The 17,107-nt window shown below is 43.4% G+C and overlaps 2 protein-coding genes across 4 annotated transcripts in view; one reads left to right on the top strand and one right to left on the bottom strand.

Moving 5' to 3' along the window:
• Positions 1-1,996, top strand: part of NEK6 (NIMA related kinase 6) — a 96,188-nt gene extending 94,192 nt beyond the window's left edge. For all 3 annotated transcript variants that reach the window (XM_081179833.1, XM_081179832.1, XM_081179834.1), the window contains one exon: positions 70-1,996. In XM_081179833.1, the coding sequence (XP_081035959.1) occupies positions 70-180 (111 nt within the window). In that variant the 3' untranslated portion in view covers positions 181-1,996. The remainder of the gene's footprint in view (positions 1-69) is intronic.
• Positions 1,997-2,889: 893 nt separating this feature from the next.
• Positions 2,890-17,107, bottom strand: part of PSMB7 (proteasome 20S subunit beta 7) — a 29,942-nt gene continuing 15,724 nt past the window's right edge. Inside the window, exons 7-8 of the mRNA XM_081179861.1 lie at positions 6,679-6,830; positions 2,890-3,119 (exon numbers count right to left, since the gene is read on the bottom strand). Of these exons, the coding sequence (XP_081035987.1) occupies positions 3,008-3,119; positions 6,679-6,830 (264 nt within the window). The 3' untranslated portion in view covers positions 2,890-3,007. The remainder of the gene's footprint in view (positions 3,120-6,678; positions 6,831-17,107) is intronic.

Below are 17,107 nucleotides of genomic sequence, written 5' to 3'. Positions count from 1 at the left end.
CACCAGGCAGGTGCGCATGGCGATGGGCGGCAGGGTGTGTCTCACGGTCCTCTGTTTTTCCCCTTGCAGTTGCGAGAGCTGGTCAGCATGTGCATATACCCAGATCCTGACCAGAGACCTGACATTGGTTATGTGCACCAGCTAGCAAAACAGATGCATGTGTGGACCTCCAGCACTTGATCGACATGCTCCCAGAAAAGCCATCCCAGCGTAGTCTTACTTGAACCTTCTGTCTCGGACGAAACCAAGAGGTGCCTCACCAATTTACATGGGAGAGTTGAGCCTTCCTAGGAAGACGCTTCATGATTTCTGCTGGCCATTTGCAGGGGCGCTCACAGAGTGGATCCGCTCTAAGTGAAGGCTGTGAGATGCTGCTGCAAGTGTGTTACTTTTTAAAATAACACGTTACAGATATAGATCTCTTAAAAGATCCTTTCTTAAAACTGTTGTGTGTAATCTAGGTTAGGTTATTATAGCAAGGGTTTCTCATTTGTGTATTTGACACACCCCTTGTATCTTAACTAATGTGAAATATTGAAATAATTCCTTTGGTGAAATCACTTTATACTAATGTAAGAATTACAGTAGATTTTGTGTAATTTGTATAACTGCTACTTCTGCCTCTTTTGCAAACGGTTAATAGCAAATTCAGTTTTTAGTTCATATATTTTTTAAAAGAACATCCAGCCTGGAGTTTTTGTACTTCCCTCCTTTGCAATAATAGGGTCTGGTGAGGGAACATGTTTGAAGATTTTTTTAAAGAAATTGAAACTTTGTGATTAATATTTTGCAATGCATTTTATTTGTCACTATGGCTGCAGTCAGTGAGGCCTCCACTGAAGGCCTCAAACCAAAGCTCTCTTTTTTGTCAGTTTCTGTGCCGCTGCTGGCACAGATCTTGTGAGAATCTCAATAGCTAATATTACATGACCAGTGTTACTGCACGCAGAATACAGGGTTGGGGGGGGGGGAAGCTTTATAAAATCAGTGGTACTTTGGCCATCTACAACTACCTTGAAGCAGTGTTCAAAACATAATGTAAAAGGGTATTACATTGACCATGCAATAAGGTAAGTTAAAATAGAATTCATTCATTTTAACTCAAATGATCACCCACACTTCTTAACTGTGAAGACTCATTGAAGAATGTGAATATTTTAAACAAGCTGATTTGAAGGACATATTAAGACTTTGCATTTACACATACTTTCAATCAGCTAAATTACTTCATTGACTTGGTAATTCAGTTTCCATTGGCCCAAGAAAGGTTTTGCTCAGGAAGCCAGCTTTCTCTTGCATCTGTCTTTTCTCTTTTCTTTCCGAGTAATGGTGCTCCATCAGCTTCAGTACTGAAGGATGCTATTCAGAGAAGGATGTCCACGTTTCAGGGGCTGAAATGTGGCCTGGCCTCTGGGCTATTTTTAAAGCAGGTTATTTTGCTGGAAATAAAGAATGGAATATACATGCATCTTTTTCAGTGGATTTCTGTGTAGCTCAGTCTGCCTTAAATTGAGAAGGGCAATGCCAACTACTAAGCAGTTCTGAAACAATCTACAAAGGGTAATAAGGCTAGTGTTTAATTGCTGTGAAAGATCCTGGCTGTGGAAAGCCAGCCTATCAATCTTGGTAGAGTCAGAATATTTCAGCTTTATTGTACAGCGGCAGCACATCTGCTTACAAACTCTCAGGTGCTGCTGCTGGTGGGTGTCTTTAAAAGCAAGGTAGTCTCTCCCTGGCACTGCAGGCTTCATTTGAATTTATATATAACCTGGTCTTGGGGTGCAACATGAAACTTCTGTCTGTTGGGCAATTCCACGTTACAGGTGTGTCTGCTAAAATCTGGTCTCATATACTTACTCCTTAAGATCTATTAGCGCTTAAGTACATGTATTTCCAAAGAATTTTTTTGTGAATGTGCATTTTTAGATAAGATTAAATGATTTACAAAATAAACAGTTTTCTTTGTAGAAAGAAAAAGGTGCCTGGTGTAAAAGCATATTGTCTGAGCACATATTTTTGCAATCTTGAGGAAAGAATTTCCCATGGTTACAGGCTGAAATGGTTGACCGCTAAACCAAGGACTAGGTAATTGGTTCACATATTAAATACTGTAAATGTAAGTTTCAAAGGTAACAGGTAAGATAATAGCCATTTATCAAAGTTAAGTTTGAATGGTACTGAGCTTGACACAGACTTTCTGCCCTTCCTCTTCCTTGGAAAAATACTTGTCACCTCATTTACCTGTACTATATCCCCCCCAAAAAAGCTTAGGTATGGGATGAGGTAAAGTCATTTGGGGCCAATTGGTGTAAAATCCAGAGCAACACGGGTTCCAGGGTCAAATTTCCACCTTATGCCTGTTACTTTTGCTTTGTTGCCTTACTAAATGATTTGTAACCCCCTGCCTCTGCCATACCTGCTTATGGTACGTGAAAGTGTTCAGCAAAAAATGCTGTGACCACACTTTCCTCTTGAGTTATGAAAAATATGGGAAATGAATGAATAAATAAATATAAAAGCAATATAAAAGGATATTGCATTCAGAACCAAGGAATCTGCTGAGCACCTTAAAGGACCAACAAATTTACATCACAAGTTTTCATGACCTAAAACTTGCTTCAGCAGATTTATCTAATGAAGCAGGCTTTTAGTCCACACAAGCCTAGACTATTGCTTGTTGGTCACCAGACAGCTTCATCATAAATACACCATTAGCACACAGGGGATAAGATCTGTTAACTTTTACATCTAAGAATGACTGCTGCTCTACTTGTGAAGTGGCTGGGGTCACATAATAGGCTGGATGTACAACTGGGCTGACCTACTGAAGCAAATAATCATTTTAGAAAATTATTTTTCCCTGCCCCAGTTATTACACAAGTCAACCGGTCAATTCATATTGGTTTTTATTAAATCTGCATACAGAACATTAATGCCAGCATACAGATACAGAATTCATGTATGAAAATTCTCAATCCTCTTCCACTGCCCAGAAGTTTCCAGGAAGTCAAGATGTATCCATTGTTTGCACCGTCTCATCTGCCACTTCAAGATCCAAGGGTGTAACCTTCGTATAGAGCACACCTGTAGTTCCCCTCTCACAGCTGTATCGCCCTTGCCTGTTTGAGGGTGGAGAATAGAGAAACAATTATAGAGAGTACTGTGTGTCTGCCAGAAATCCCACTAACAAGGGGGGCAGATGGAGACTGAGATATATACTTAGATCTAGTTGCTGTACTGAGTAAAGTTGCCCTTTTCCCAAACAGAACACAGCAGGTTAATCGCCCACTTCTGACTACCACACAGAGGAAACAAAACCACAAGGTCCAGAGTTACAAGTCACAACAAGCCAGACGACAGCTTATTTCCTCTGCTGCAGGGCAGTTAGACATGGGCCAAGAGGGAGGCATCTGGACACATAGATTAAAATACAACGGTTTAATGCTGCATGTGAATGTGTTCTAAGACAAAGTTATTGGAAAGGAAGACTCCATTTTGGAGCAGAAAGCCAAGTTGGAGCTTCGCCCCCTGCCAAGAGCACCTCATTCTGTATTTGTAATCCATATCCCTCTTGAACTATGGCTTTTGAAGAACCTCTCCTGGACAGAGAGAATGTCAGTGCCGCCAGTTAGCCCAGTTGGAGGCTATGAGTGGAAACCCCAGGTGACCTTTCCGGGGAGTTGTGGATTGCATTAGGACAGTGACCCAGAAAGCTGATTACAATAAGCCTTTTCTTTTTACAGAAGGTTACAAGCACAGGGAAAGTGGCTCCTGCAAAGACAGGATCCTTTTTCAAGGTCGGTCAGTAGTATGTTCCCAAATGGTCCTTTCTAGTCTTTGAAAGAAGCAAATAGCAGCTGCCATGCAACATGATGCAGTTCTTGTTATTGCCCACATCCTAGTGCAACTCCAAGAATAACCTGGTGCACGGAACAGAATGGAAAACTGCACAGCAAAGTGGCTATTCCCTTGTCAACAAAAATGGAAAGTTCTGACTCTTCCCTACAGCCATGTCCTTGGCAAAGACAAAGCAGATGTACAGGGAATACTGGTCTCCCTAAAGGGCCACAATCCCAGCTGCTGCCTTTTCACACCATACTATTTGCACTGGACAATTGCACTTTAAGAAGCTAAGAACAGCCTCCTGGATCAGGCCAATTGCCCACCTAGTCTAGCATCCTCTTCTCACAGTGTCCAACCAGATACATGGAGGAAGCCCATAAGCAGAACATGAGCAAAACCGCTCTCTGCCCACCTGCCATTACCAGCAACTTGTCTTCCAAAGCATACTGCTGACAGTGTAGGTAGAACACGGGCATCTTGGTTAGTAGCCCCTGGTAGCCTTAACCTCCCTTCAAGTAATCACTGCCTCCTGTGGGAGCAGGTTCCACATGAAGCACTTTATATATCCTGATTCTTCCAACGTTCAGCTTCACTGCGTGTCTATGAGTTCTGTTGTGGTGAGGGAGAAAACCTCCCCAGCCACTTTATGTCATGCATAATTTTATAAACGTCTATCAGGTCACCTCTTGCTTGCCTTTCCTGTGAACTTAAAAGTCTCAAAGGTTCCAACCTGCTGCTCCACCTTGATCATTTTGGTTGAACGTTTCTCAACTTTCCCCAACTCTACCCTTTTAAGGTGAGGGGGCCAGAGCTGTGTATAGTATTTCAAAGGCAGTTCCACCATAGATTGGTATAATGGCACCATGATGTTGGCCATTTTATTTTAAATTCTTTTCCTAATGATCCCTAGCATGGAATTTGCCTTTTTTACAGCTGCCACACACAGAGTCAACATCTTCATTGAGCTATCCACTACAAACCCAAGGTCTCATTCCTGATCAGTCACTGCCAGTTCAGACCCTATGTGTGTGTGTGTGTGTGTGTGTGTGTGTGTGCGTGCGTGCGTACACACACACACACACACATCACTTTACACTTATTTACACTCAGCTGCCTTTGCTCCTTTGCCTCCCTTTCACTCAGTTTGGAGAGGTCCTTTGGAGCTCTTCACAGTCTCAAATTGTTTTAACAAACCTGAACAATTTAGTATCATCAGCAAACTCGGCCACCTCACTGCTCACCCCTAAACAAATACAGTTTATAAACAAGTTAAAAAGCGCAGGTCTCAATACTGATCCTTGGAGGTCTCCGCTTTCTACAGCTCCACACTTTTCATACGGAGAACTGTCAATTTATAAGCAAGTCCCCATTTATGTGCAATCTATTTGTGCACGACTGCACACACGTGTGGTGCTGGGGACCCAGAAGAGGTATCTGGAAACGGGGAGCAGCCTGAATCCTGGCTCACAAGGACACCCAACCCAGGGCTCTGGGGAGGTTCTACTCACAAGCCAGGGGGTGGCAGGGCTTGCTCAGCTGATGCGCTGGGAAGAGGCACCTGCAGCTGCCAGGCAGGGAGGCTGAGTAGCTCAACAAAGCCCTGATGCCGCCCTTCAGGCTCATTCATGAGTAAACCCTCCTGAAAAGGTTGTCTTAGGGCTCTGGGGTTGGTCTCCCCACAAGCCACCAGGTGCTCCCTGTTTTGTGCAATTTTGCGTATGTGTGCAGGGGCCTAGAATGGAACTCCCACATAAATGATGAGCCACCTGTATTTCCACTCTCCTAGCTTCCTGCTATCTAACCATTTCTGATGTGCACGAGGGCCTCTCCGCATATTCCATAAGTGCTCAGTTTATCCAGGAGTCTTTGTGCATGTCTCTCGGAAAAACCCTTCGTTCCTATTAAAATTAACTCCCTCCACTTTTGGAACGAGCAAACTTCCTCTTAGGCTGACAACTACTTCAGACAAAACAATTCTTGTGCATTTATTTTTCAGGAGTGCGTTTTAATGATTTAAGCTGGAACAGGAGTCTTGGTTGACCACAAACTTGACATGAGCCAACAGTGTGACGCGGCAGCTAAAAAAGCCAATGCAATTCTGGGCTGCATCAGTAGGAGTATAGCATCTAGATCAAGGGAAGTAATAGTGCCACTGTATTCTGCTCTGGTCAGACCTCACCTGGAGTACTGTGTCCAGTTCTGGGCACCACAGTTCAAGAAGGACACTGACAAACTGGAACGTGTCCAGAGGAGGGCAACCAAAATGGTCAAAGGCCTGGAAACGATGCCTTATGAGGAACGGCTAAGGGAGCTGGGCATGTTTAGCCTGGAGAAGAGGAGGTTAAGGGGTGATATGATAGCCATGTTCAAATATATAAAAGGATGTCACATAGAGGAGGGAGAAAGGTTGTTTTCTGCTGCTCCAGAGAAGCGGACACGGAGCAATGGATCCAAACTACAAGAAAGAAGATTCCACCTAAACATTAGGAAGAACTTCCTGACAGTAAGAGCTGTTCGACAGTGGAATTTGCTGCCAAGGAGTGTGGTGGAGTCTCCTACTTTGGAGGTCTTTAAGCAGAGGCTTGACAACCATATGTCAGGAGTGCTCTGATGGTGTTTCCTGCTTGGCAGGGGGTTGGACTCGATGGCCCTTGGGGTCTCTTCCAACTCTATGATTCTATGATTCTAGTGTGCAGCCTCAACAATTGGGATACGATTACCTGTAGCATTTCAATTACAAGTGTTTGCACTCGGAAGGCATAATCTGCCTGTTCCTGGTATCTGAAGGTTTAACTCTCTTGTCTGTGGAAACAACTGAAACAGGGACACACTCACCTTTCCCCCTTTTTGTTGGGCATATCGTAAGGACGGAGGAAGTCCAGCTTGTTCTTACTGAGGACGCAAAGATCAATGTTGCTGCCAGAGCCCAGATCGTTGTATATGCCAGCTGCTATGGCGTCTCTCACAAGCTGTTTGGCTTCTTCCTCCTAGGAAAAAAATTCAAAGCAGGTATCAGACATTTGCCCCCCTTCCCATATTTCCAAGCAATTGCACAATGCCGGCCATCAGCCTCCATTGGAGTGATCATCTCCTGAAGCAAAACTTGCATAGGAACCAAATGCAGGACAGGATCCGTTTGCAAGGCCCAGGAACCCTTTGGTAGAACCTGTGCAACTGGAAATACTGCTCAATTCAAATCAGCAACGAAGTGTATCCGTAAAGGCTGTAACTATTCCAAGGAAGAGAACACCCAAACCAAAATCCACTTGGGAAAGCAAGCAGGGGAAGGAGGGAATTTTGATCGAAGGGATGAGTAATTTGTGGTCCGCCAGATATTTCTGGCTGCGTTCAACGGCTGCTGCGAGTTGCAGTCCAGAACCATTATCCCTATATGGTGAAAGGGGACACATTTCGGTAAGAAAAGAATTAGCAAATTCATGATACCCCCTCTGGGGAGTCTCCACACTCACAGAAAGGCAAACTAACCTGACTTGGAAATGTCATTAAGAGAAACCATATTACTTAATCCCTCAATGATATTGTTAAGTAACATCCTATGCAGGTAACCAAAGCTCACTCATTGTTTTTTTTATGAGAGCAAACTCCTCCTTTTAATTGATTTTCCAGTAGAAAATTTATGTTTTGGCCACCAGTACTCTGAACCAAATCACAGCAGAAAATGGAAAGTTATTCCCATTACATTAGCACCCTCTACAGGCCCACTGAGGGGAGGAAATTTGGATTTCAAAAGGTGCTTGGGATAAGGATTTCCAGCGCAACGGAGGATGCTTACAAATAATGAATTCAGCATTTTTTAGGCGAGAGCCTCCTGGTCTAATCAGCTAATATGTTACCGAAATGCCCTTTCCCAGGATTGCAGGGCATTGGGGACTTCCGGGGAGGAAAAAAGCAAACTAGTCATTGATTGCTGATACTCCTATTGGCAGAGATAATTATGCGGTGATTCACAATAACCAAAGTATTTATCTTGGTTACCCAAACTCCCTTTTGAGATAAGGGAGTTCAGGGATAAGCCTCACATGCTCAGAAGAAAACATTCATTACAACAGAGGCAAAAGTTTTTGGAGGTTGAGTAAGGAACATTCACCGTGCCCACACACCACATAACAGCCCTTAGATTAGGGTACCAGGTTGGCAAAACCTACTTCTAACTATTTCTAAGACTGGAAATAAATATAAAGTGGATTTTCTATCTGCTAGTTAATTAGCACCCAGAACATAAAAAAGCACTAAATGACACTAATTAAGAGGCTAAAAAAAACCCAAAAAGCTTATCTTAATCACTGGTGACTAAGAAAGAATACAACTTATAATATGACTCTGAATCTGTTTTAAATCTTCACTTTATACTGCCTTTAAGTCTCCATCTTATGCATACTGTGTTGGCTGCGAAAACAAAACTGAATCATATATGTGTGAGAAAGGAATTGCATATATAAAGAAGCAGCCACAAGCTTCTTGTGAACCAGATACTGCCAAGGGAGAGATTAATAGAACCCAATACGGCAAAAACAACACCAAGTGCCTCATCAATTGTTGGTATCATATGCCAACTACTAGATGAACAACTGACAGAAGTTAAGAGCTGAAATGCATAGAACATTTTAAAAAAAGATTTGATATGTCAAAGATACATCAGATTAAAGAATGCTCAGAACCTGTGGGGAAAGATATGGACCCTTATCTGCCTCAACATGCAATGACACCCACATAGCTGTCTGGAGGAATGCAATGATATCCATATAGCTGTCTGGACAGTGGATGTTGCTATGATGATGAAGGGACTTATGAATATAGACATTAAGAGACAACCGGAGATGGCGAAGATGGAGCTGAGAGAGAAAGGGCCGTGGGTACAAACTGAAGTGAACACAGAAGAAAAAGCCTTTAAGCTTTTGGCTATTGGTTTGGAAAAAGAATGGAAGTGGAAGAAGTGTTTTCCCTTTTTTCTTTAAGATGAGGCATGGTCAACCGGAAATAGTACTTGAATATATGGAATTGGGTAAGAATTAATAAAGACACAACAAGTAAACAAATATGGACTATTACACAGTACTATTAAGATCTGTCGGAATCCTTGAGGAGAAATTCATCGTCTTGGAACAGAGAACTATTTTGGACATTTAATGAGAATATTGAAGAGCTCCTTTTAGACTTTTTGGGTAGAAAAGGGCAAATTTTAGGTGCCTGGTATAGAAGATTGAGAAAACAACACATAGCAGGCTGAGGAACAGCTGGACATCAATACAGCTAGATGTTATTCTGGAGTACACACTTTGAATATTTTGAATTCAAAGGAACCAATTTGAAGTGCTGGTTTTGACCTTTAAATCCTTAAACGGCTCAAGATTGCAATACTGCACCACTTTCCATTTGAACCTGGACCCGGAGAACATTCTTCTGAGGCCCTTTTTCATGCGCCTCCTCCATGAGATGTCCGGAGGGTAGCAACACAAGAATGGGCCTTCTCTGCAGTGGCTCCCCATTTATGGAACGCTCTCCCCAAGGAAGTTTGCTTGGCACCTTCATTATACACCTTTAGGCACCAGGCAAAAATGTTCTTTTTTAACCAAGCTTTGGTTGATTTAATTGACATCCTATGCCCTTGTAAAATATGGGGGGGGGTATTGTTTTTATTTTGATTATATATTTTGTAGGTTTTTATTTTGCGTTTGTTCTGTGAGACCTCAGAATATAGGGTGGTATATTAATTAATTAATTAATTTTTTTAAAAAATATTAAATTGTGCCTGTTCCCAGCAGTTGTCCAGCCCTCTCCAGAGATTCTCCACAAGAGGTGCTTCCTGCAGAGTCCCCCAAGAGTCTCACAGCTCAGTTGTGACACAGGCAGAGAGGTCTGCATTCTGCTTGCCTCATTTGCTTCCACTGAACAAAATGATTATTCAGAACACACTCAAACTAAGATTTGTCCTGGTTCAGAATTAAAAGTAGACACCCCAACCTGCGAAGATAGGCTTCCAGGATTTTTGTCATCAAATATGAGTCCTTAGACAAGCCTCAGACGTGTTCATGTGACCCCATCTCAGCTACATCCCTCAGTTTAGCAAGAAAAAAGATGTACTGAAATAAGCAAACATAATACTTGACACCACCAGAAAAACAGAGGTATTCTTCCTCAGACTGAAAATATAGCTGCCTGCCTGCTCTGTGCCAAATTCAACTCTATTTTAGCCTTCTTTCAAAGCCATTTTACATGTTTAAACTGACAAAACCAAACTCCACTTTACCAAATCAAGTACCACCTACCACCATCAGGCCCACGTAGCACTTTTAACATCCATTTTATTAAATCCTATTAAATAAAGAAACGGTTGCATACGAGTGGAATATTGTTCTTGCTCAAGAATGGCACTGTGAAACACTGCTCAGGAAAAACTGACTCTGCATACATGCCACATATGCTAATTCCTACCACCGAATGAAGTTTTTAAAGCTGCAAAACAGAGGTGTATATTGAATGTGCTGACAGTCGCAGTCTTAACGATGGTAGCACAAATGACGCAGGGCAATAATTAATCTAAAAAAGTACCCTAAAAGTTCTGAGTATATAAAAGGAGCACTTCCTCCTTTATGGTTGCAAAGCCCAAGCTAACTGGGAATATCCTTCTCTGGGGCCCACGGCTGCTCCTTAAATGAGATTACAGTAAGAGTGATGGACTGTAATACAAGTCAGCTGTGACAAGCAGCCCTTTATGGAGCGCTCGGCTTGCCTCCATTGCTGCATCACGCAATGGGTCCCAAGGCGCCAATGTGCTCCTCCATTTACCGCCACATGACAAATGGGCAGCACTTGTAAAAGGCACAAAGAGGTCTGGACCAGCCATGTAATGGTCACCACAGATGTGCCAAACTGCTGGAGGGGGGCACAGCAGACCCCCAAGTTCATTAAACTGACCAGTAATGGATCTCTCAAAACGTATCTGAGGAATTGAACAGTAAAGGCTAAAATAAATAACTCAGCATGAAGGCTCATCCGAAATGGTGTTTGATAAATTATTTATAACTGAGGACATTGTCTGCATTTAATTTTGGAGCTACTGGTAGCATCTTTAAAAGATGATTTATGTGTTGTAATGCCATTAAACTCTATATTGGCCCACTGCTGGCTGTAAAGTCTGCTGAGATTTAGAGAATGAGTTTTAAACTGTCACTGCAACATCATAGTAGAGAGAGGACGGTATTAAATCTTTACTTTAAACCCGTTATCAGGAGAGTTGCATTTTGTAGATGCTCCAAAACTGATAGATTACCTCCCTCTCCAACAGCAGTGGCAAGAGTCCCAAAGTCAGGTCTGTTTCTCCCCTTCCCCATTCCCAGGACACAACAATTCCACGTTTGTTTTACAAGTAAGTGCCTTGGTCACTTCACTGATTTGCAGGTGGAAGAGTATAGAGCACCCAAATCCACATACAGGAGACAACTCTGCAGGTGAAAAGGCAGGCTGGCTGTGTCGCAAGCAAAGAAGTCACTTCATCATCTACAAAACGTTACGCCAGAACTGCCTCATGTCCATTTTTGGGTGTCTCTTTCCTTAGAAAAAATAATCTGTGCCACTGAAATGGGGCGAGAGGTGAATACATTTCTACCTATTTAGAGCCCGCATAAAGTTATTTCAGCTTTTCAGCATCCAGCTACTCCAACCTCATGAAAAGGTGCCTATAAATTCACCGACAGTATTCTGGGCTGCCTGTAAACAGCTGCCTCCTGACATTTTGAAACACATCACCATAGTTCCAATGTGGAAGGATGGAATATGTTCTATGCCCTCACTATATATATAAAAAAGATAAAATGTACAAATTACTTTAAGTGAGAATCTGAGAGAGATAACTGGGCTGGGGAGGGGGGCATTTGGGAGGTCAGAGCGGCAGTAAAATCTATACAGAAGTGCTGGGAGTTTGGGACTAGCAAAACGATAGCTCTTGAAGGATACCAAAGCCTAGAGAAGGATAATTAGACCATGGAAGAGTAATCGGCAGCCTCGATTGTATAGAAATGTGGATATGCCTGTCTTCTGGGAGAAACTCTGTCGAGATCAATACATAACTGCAAGCGGAGCTAAATCTGCTGGGAAGCTCAGGAAGAGAACCAAGCCAGGGCGGCTGCTCCATATCAAAAAGGTTTGATTACTTCCTGCACCCCCTCCCTTATTTTATTTTTTAAAAGGAGAGGGAAGCCCGGAAGCCCCCAACTTCAACTGACAGAGACATACAGGCTTATAGAGAGCTGAGTTCTAGTGCTCCTTATTTCCCAAAGTACAACAGGAGGGGAAAGCAATTCAGATATTGTTGCTTTGAAGCACAACCTCCTAGTGGAATAAGATGGCAAGATTATTGCTTTCCTCTGACTTTAGCTTTCGAGCAATCACCCAGAAACTGCTGAAGCAATTGTTTTATTTGGGACAAGGGAAATTTGTGGTGCCAGTTCTCCACTCCACCCAACGCTTTTCACACAAGTTCCTAAGTCATCAAGAATCACAAGTTTTGTAACTGGAGAAAACTGCTGTCTGCTATCACAAGGGCAGGAGACCAGGGGCAGAGGAAATCAATGTGAGGTCACCCCACATACACCAAGTCTCCATTTGCTAAAATTAAAGAGACAATTTCCTACAGCAGGGGTGGGGAGGCTGTGGCCCTTTAGATGCTGGACTAAAGCTTCCATCATCCATCCCTACTGCCCCAGGCTGGCGGGGGGGGGGGGGCGGTTGGAAGTCCAACAACATCTGGAGGGCCACAAGTTTCCCTTCCTCCCCCACCCCACAACACAGAATCATCTAGCATCCATGGAAAGGAGGCGATCCAAGGTGCATTTATTTACCCAGGAATCCAAGTGGGCTTGGTGGGACTTACTTCCAAATCAACATTCATAGGATAGCCGCAGTAGCCCAGCTGTATTAATTTAATAGTAGTAACAGGGATAAAAAAAAAATCTCAGTACAGGATATACACTCTCACATTAATTTAGTGAGTTACGTAATTAAAGGTCACACTTGTTCATGAACTGATGCATTGAAGGGCCCATAAAAAATAACGCAGCACATAAGTTTATGCTGCCATACAAATAATTTTCAAAATGGGCACCGCTTTATCCAAGCTGACTAGATTTACTCCTGTACTGACCCTCACCCAATTAAGCAATTTCTTCCTTGCACCCAGACCCTAACCCGGCCTCCAGCATATAATGCTATAGCAAGCTGTGTACGTTTCTGAAGCATTTTACCTCACTGGTAATATTCCTAATGCAGCAGAAGCAGGCTGCTCCAGTCACCATTCAGCAGCAAGGAGTAAAAGCATTAGGAACACAAAAGATGCACAACTTCTCAGTTCCACACTGGGAACCGAAAGGGGGTGGCTTTCCATGTTACAGACCAAATGTCATGTGAATGCTTGCTTCAATGAGTCAGGAAATCAAACAGGTGATGTAACCACACAGTAATCTTCCAGATCTCAATGCAAGAGAAATTATGAGGTCATGGGTCCCCCGCTGTTTGAGAATTTAAACATCTGGGAGTTGGGGGGTGGGCGTGTTGTCTAGGATGCCTATATAGCTATGACAGACAGCACAGACACACAAGCTTTGGCAACAATAAATAAACAAGAGGTTGTTTCATCACGAGAAATCACTCCTTGTATGGGTGCTGATATTTGAAGTGTGCTTTGCATGACAATAAACTCTGCATGCCTGGATGAGACTTCCTGGCAGTAATGCTGGGCACCTTGACCATCAACATGTGTGCTGCTGCAGCTTATCCTTGGCTCACATTCTGGCACAGCAAACCTTCAGGCTGTTCTGTTAGCCACATTTTACAAGAACACAGGTGCTCTGCAACGGGTTACTGCAGGTAGGAGCTTTTCAGAGAAGCGAGGAAACCTTACTACTTCAGCCACGCACCATGCAAACCCACCTTTTCTGACATGTGGGGGGAAAGAGGCTGAATCTCCAAATGGAATCACAAGACACATAGGTCAAAAGTAGCATTCTTTCACCCCGATCTGAAGCCGGCCAAGGTTCAATATAAGAGTCCTTGCCTTTGGGGCATTTAGCAAAAATGTCACGCTGTATGATTTGTCTTCTGCACATTGTAAACATCTAAAAACAAATTGTAAACAAACTTACTGGGCTTTGTTCTTCAGATCCTGCCTGAATCAGCCATCTCTTAGAGCCTTTAATTACAGCTGGCTGAACCTCTGCTATTTTCACAACACACTAGTACCAACACACGGAAGCCAGGCCTCCCCTTTCTCATATCTACATCACAAGTATAATAAACCATGTTAATATTTCATACCAGTGTGAAATATGCTGGAGTATCAATTCAACATCTGTTGTCTTTAGGGTTCTGGAGTCCCGCAGTGGCCCTTTCAATTTGTAATTGAGTTCTATACTGAATTAATCAGCAGTTTATCTTTTTTAGTAAAAAATATCTTCCCCACTAACCTGAATTTACATTAGCAATTTATGTTGAATTACCTGCCAAGGCAGAAATGTATGATTCTAGAACTACCATTCAGTAAGGCTGGCTACTCTTATTTCATTCTTATATGAGCAGCCACCGCCGCCATTCTGCTGGATAAAACCTCACATCACAGAGCCAGCCTCCACCTGAAATTTCAAGGGGTCTGCAAGAGGCTACACCAGGCTTTCATTTGCTACAAGATAAACACAAATGCACAGGCATATTTAATTTGTTACTGATACAAATTGTAGCAAACGGAACCAAGATCTGATTGGAAGCAAAATTCAAGCAAGCGAATGCTGCGAGAAAAAAGCCTTGATTTTACAAATCTTCTTAATCCATCCTCTCACAGCTGCAGTGAGGAGCTGGATCCGTGTGACAGCAAAAAGGTGGAAATGGACAGAGAACCAAAAAATAAAAAGAAAAGGCAGCTTGCAGAATTGTGAACGGTGTTATAACAGCAACCCTCTGTTGGGTATTAAGGTGTATTTGTTCATGTTTTACTGTCAACAGGGAAAAAAATCAATCTTGGAGGCAGGGGAAGAGTCCACAACCACATCATTAAAGTATTCTGGGAATTCCAATAAAACCTCTCTCCAAAGTTCACAACAAATATTTCCCTACCCCTACCCCCTCCGCCACTTAGTATTTCTTGGCTCTTTGCATACAAAACGTATTTTGCATTAAGAACTCTTGCTTGCTGCAGAAGCACCAAACCAGCCTTGCATTATGGGGGGGTGGGGGGGTTTTCCAGGAAAAATCTCACCATTTCCTTCAGTTTGAGAAACAACAGTAATACAACTTTTGTTTGAATACTTGGCTCCTAAGAAATGCATCAAAAATAATTACCTGTCTGGCATACCTACTCTGCGAGGAGTGAAAGCGACCACCAGATTTCAACAGTCCACTGTGAGCAGACCTGCTCATATAATAGGATACAAGTTTTAAACGGCACTAACTTCGTTTCCACTAAGTTCAGCAGGCTGCTGCTGCACCTCTCAATTTAAAGGTGCTACAGTTCAGGATATATTTTCAAATTATACACAGTACTAAAGAAAACTAGCAAGCAACTGCAGGCCTGCCAATGTTAACAGAAATCAGACCTTTAAGGTAACTTTGGGTGGGATTCGCCTAAGAAACCCTGTGGGGAAGTCCTATGCAAGCACTTCGGCTGGTGCAATGGGGCTTTCCTCTCCCCCTTCCCCTTGTGTGGACCCTGAAATTGGGGTGGGGGACCCCTGGAACCCTACATGGGGGGAGAAAAGGGGAATAATTTCATCTGCCTAGGCTGAAATACTTCTGCAGATGGAACGCTCATAATAGTGTGATATTTTATTCCAGAGTTTATATATTATTTCCTTATGGGAGGACACTGATGAAGCAGCTCAAGATACTCAATCACTGGAAAATCCCCCCCCCCCCTTAAATAAAAAATAAAAAGCAAGAGTTTTTTCTCTAATTAGTTCCACAGGATTCTTTTTTCTGCATGCCAGGTAGAAAGTTCCACTGATGAAGGAAAATCCAAATTAGTACCCCCAATAATGTTTGTATTTAAGAGAGGGAAATGGGGGGACGAAGTTTGGAGAAATACCAGCACCCTTGCACCAATCTTCACAATTCCTGCCCCAGAGAAAAAGGCAGGAGGCTGCAGCCGGCAAGGCAAAGTGCAAGCGCCAAACACCAGAGATACACAAAGCGGTGGGCGCTCCCCCCCCCCCTTGCAAAGGGGCCCCGTTTTTGAAAGGCATTCTGCATAAGCTGTGTGTGCTGCCAGTGGGGATGCAGGTTGCTCAGGCAGCTCTCCCGCTTAACGCAGGCTGTCTCCCTTGATCTCCACCGTCTGCTGGCAACCCCCCCAGCACGCGGCCACCTTCCTATGGAGTCATTAAAACACCAAGTGTCAACTGGGGGGATTAGCCAGAAGACACCCACACCTGAGCCCTGTGGCAGGGACACGGGCATTTTGATCAGCCCCACTAATGAAGCCAGCATTCATATGCAGCGTGTCACCGCTCCAGAGTGTCAGTCACTCACACAGGAAGCCTAAATGAGACTGATGAGGCGCCAGCACCTGATCAAGTTTTAAGTTTCGGCGGTTGTCAAAAAAACAAACAAAAACTCCCAACTATCAGCATTGTTGTCAGCCATTAATCAGGCACCCGGCCGCAAATAATTATGTCCATCATTTCCTTCACTCTCCACAACATCCCCATCTGAGCCCTGTTCTTTCACATCCATCCTGAACTACAGATCCTGAATCTTCCACCGTTTAAGTCCAGAAAAGCAGTCCATTGGCCAGTCCACCCTTGCACTCTAGAGCTGTGGTTTCAAAACGCTCTGGGAGGCAGGAGGCAGGGCTGTGTCTTTCCACAGACTTTGCAGTGAGTGTGAGATCTGCACACAGAACCCACCAGCCACCCTCATCCTATTAAAGCAGAGGGGTTTCACATTCCACTGCAGTGGGAATGTGAAGAGAATTGCAGACAATGCATTTGTCATGGTGCTTGCATGATGGGAACAAGCTTCTGGGGAGTGGCTACAGCTTAATGGCTTTCAGGCGAAATGCCTCACATCTGCAAACAAAAACAGATTTCAGATGGCTGGCTGGGTTGGGCCGCAGAGGCCACTTGCCAGGCTTCCAATGTTCAAATCCAACATGTGGGGCTGAATTTGGTGTTCTGAATGATGCTTTCTTTTAGCCCCCATGGTTGAAAAAGGCGTGGAACAGCACTTGCCGCTTTTCACTGGGGGCTCACTGGTACTTTGC

Source organism: Podarcis bocagei (genome assembly GCF_964188305.1).
Source record: "Podarcis bocagei genome assembly, chromosome: Z".
Lineage (NCBI taxonomy): Eukaryota > Metazoa > Chordata > Lepidosauria > Squamata > Lacertidae > Podarcis > Podarcis bocagei.
The sequence above is the reverse complement of the archived record's forward strand: the minus strand, read 5'-3'. Positions and strand labels throughout refer to the sequence as shown.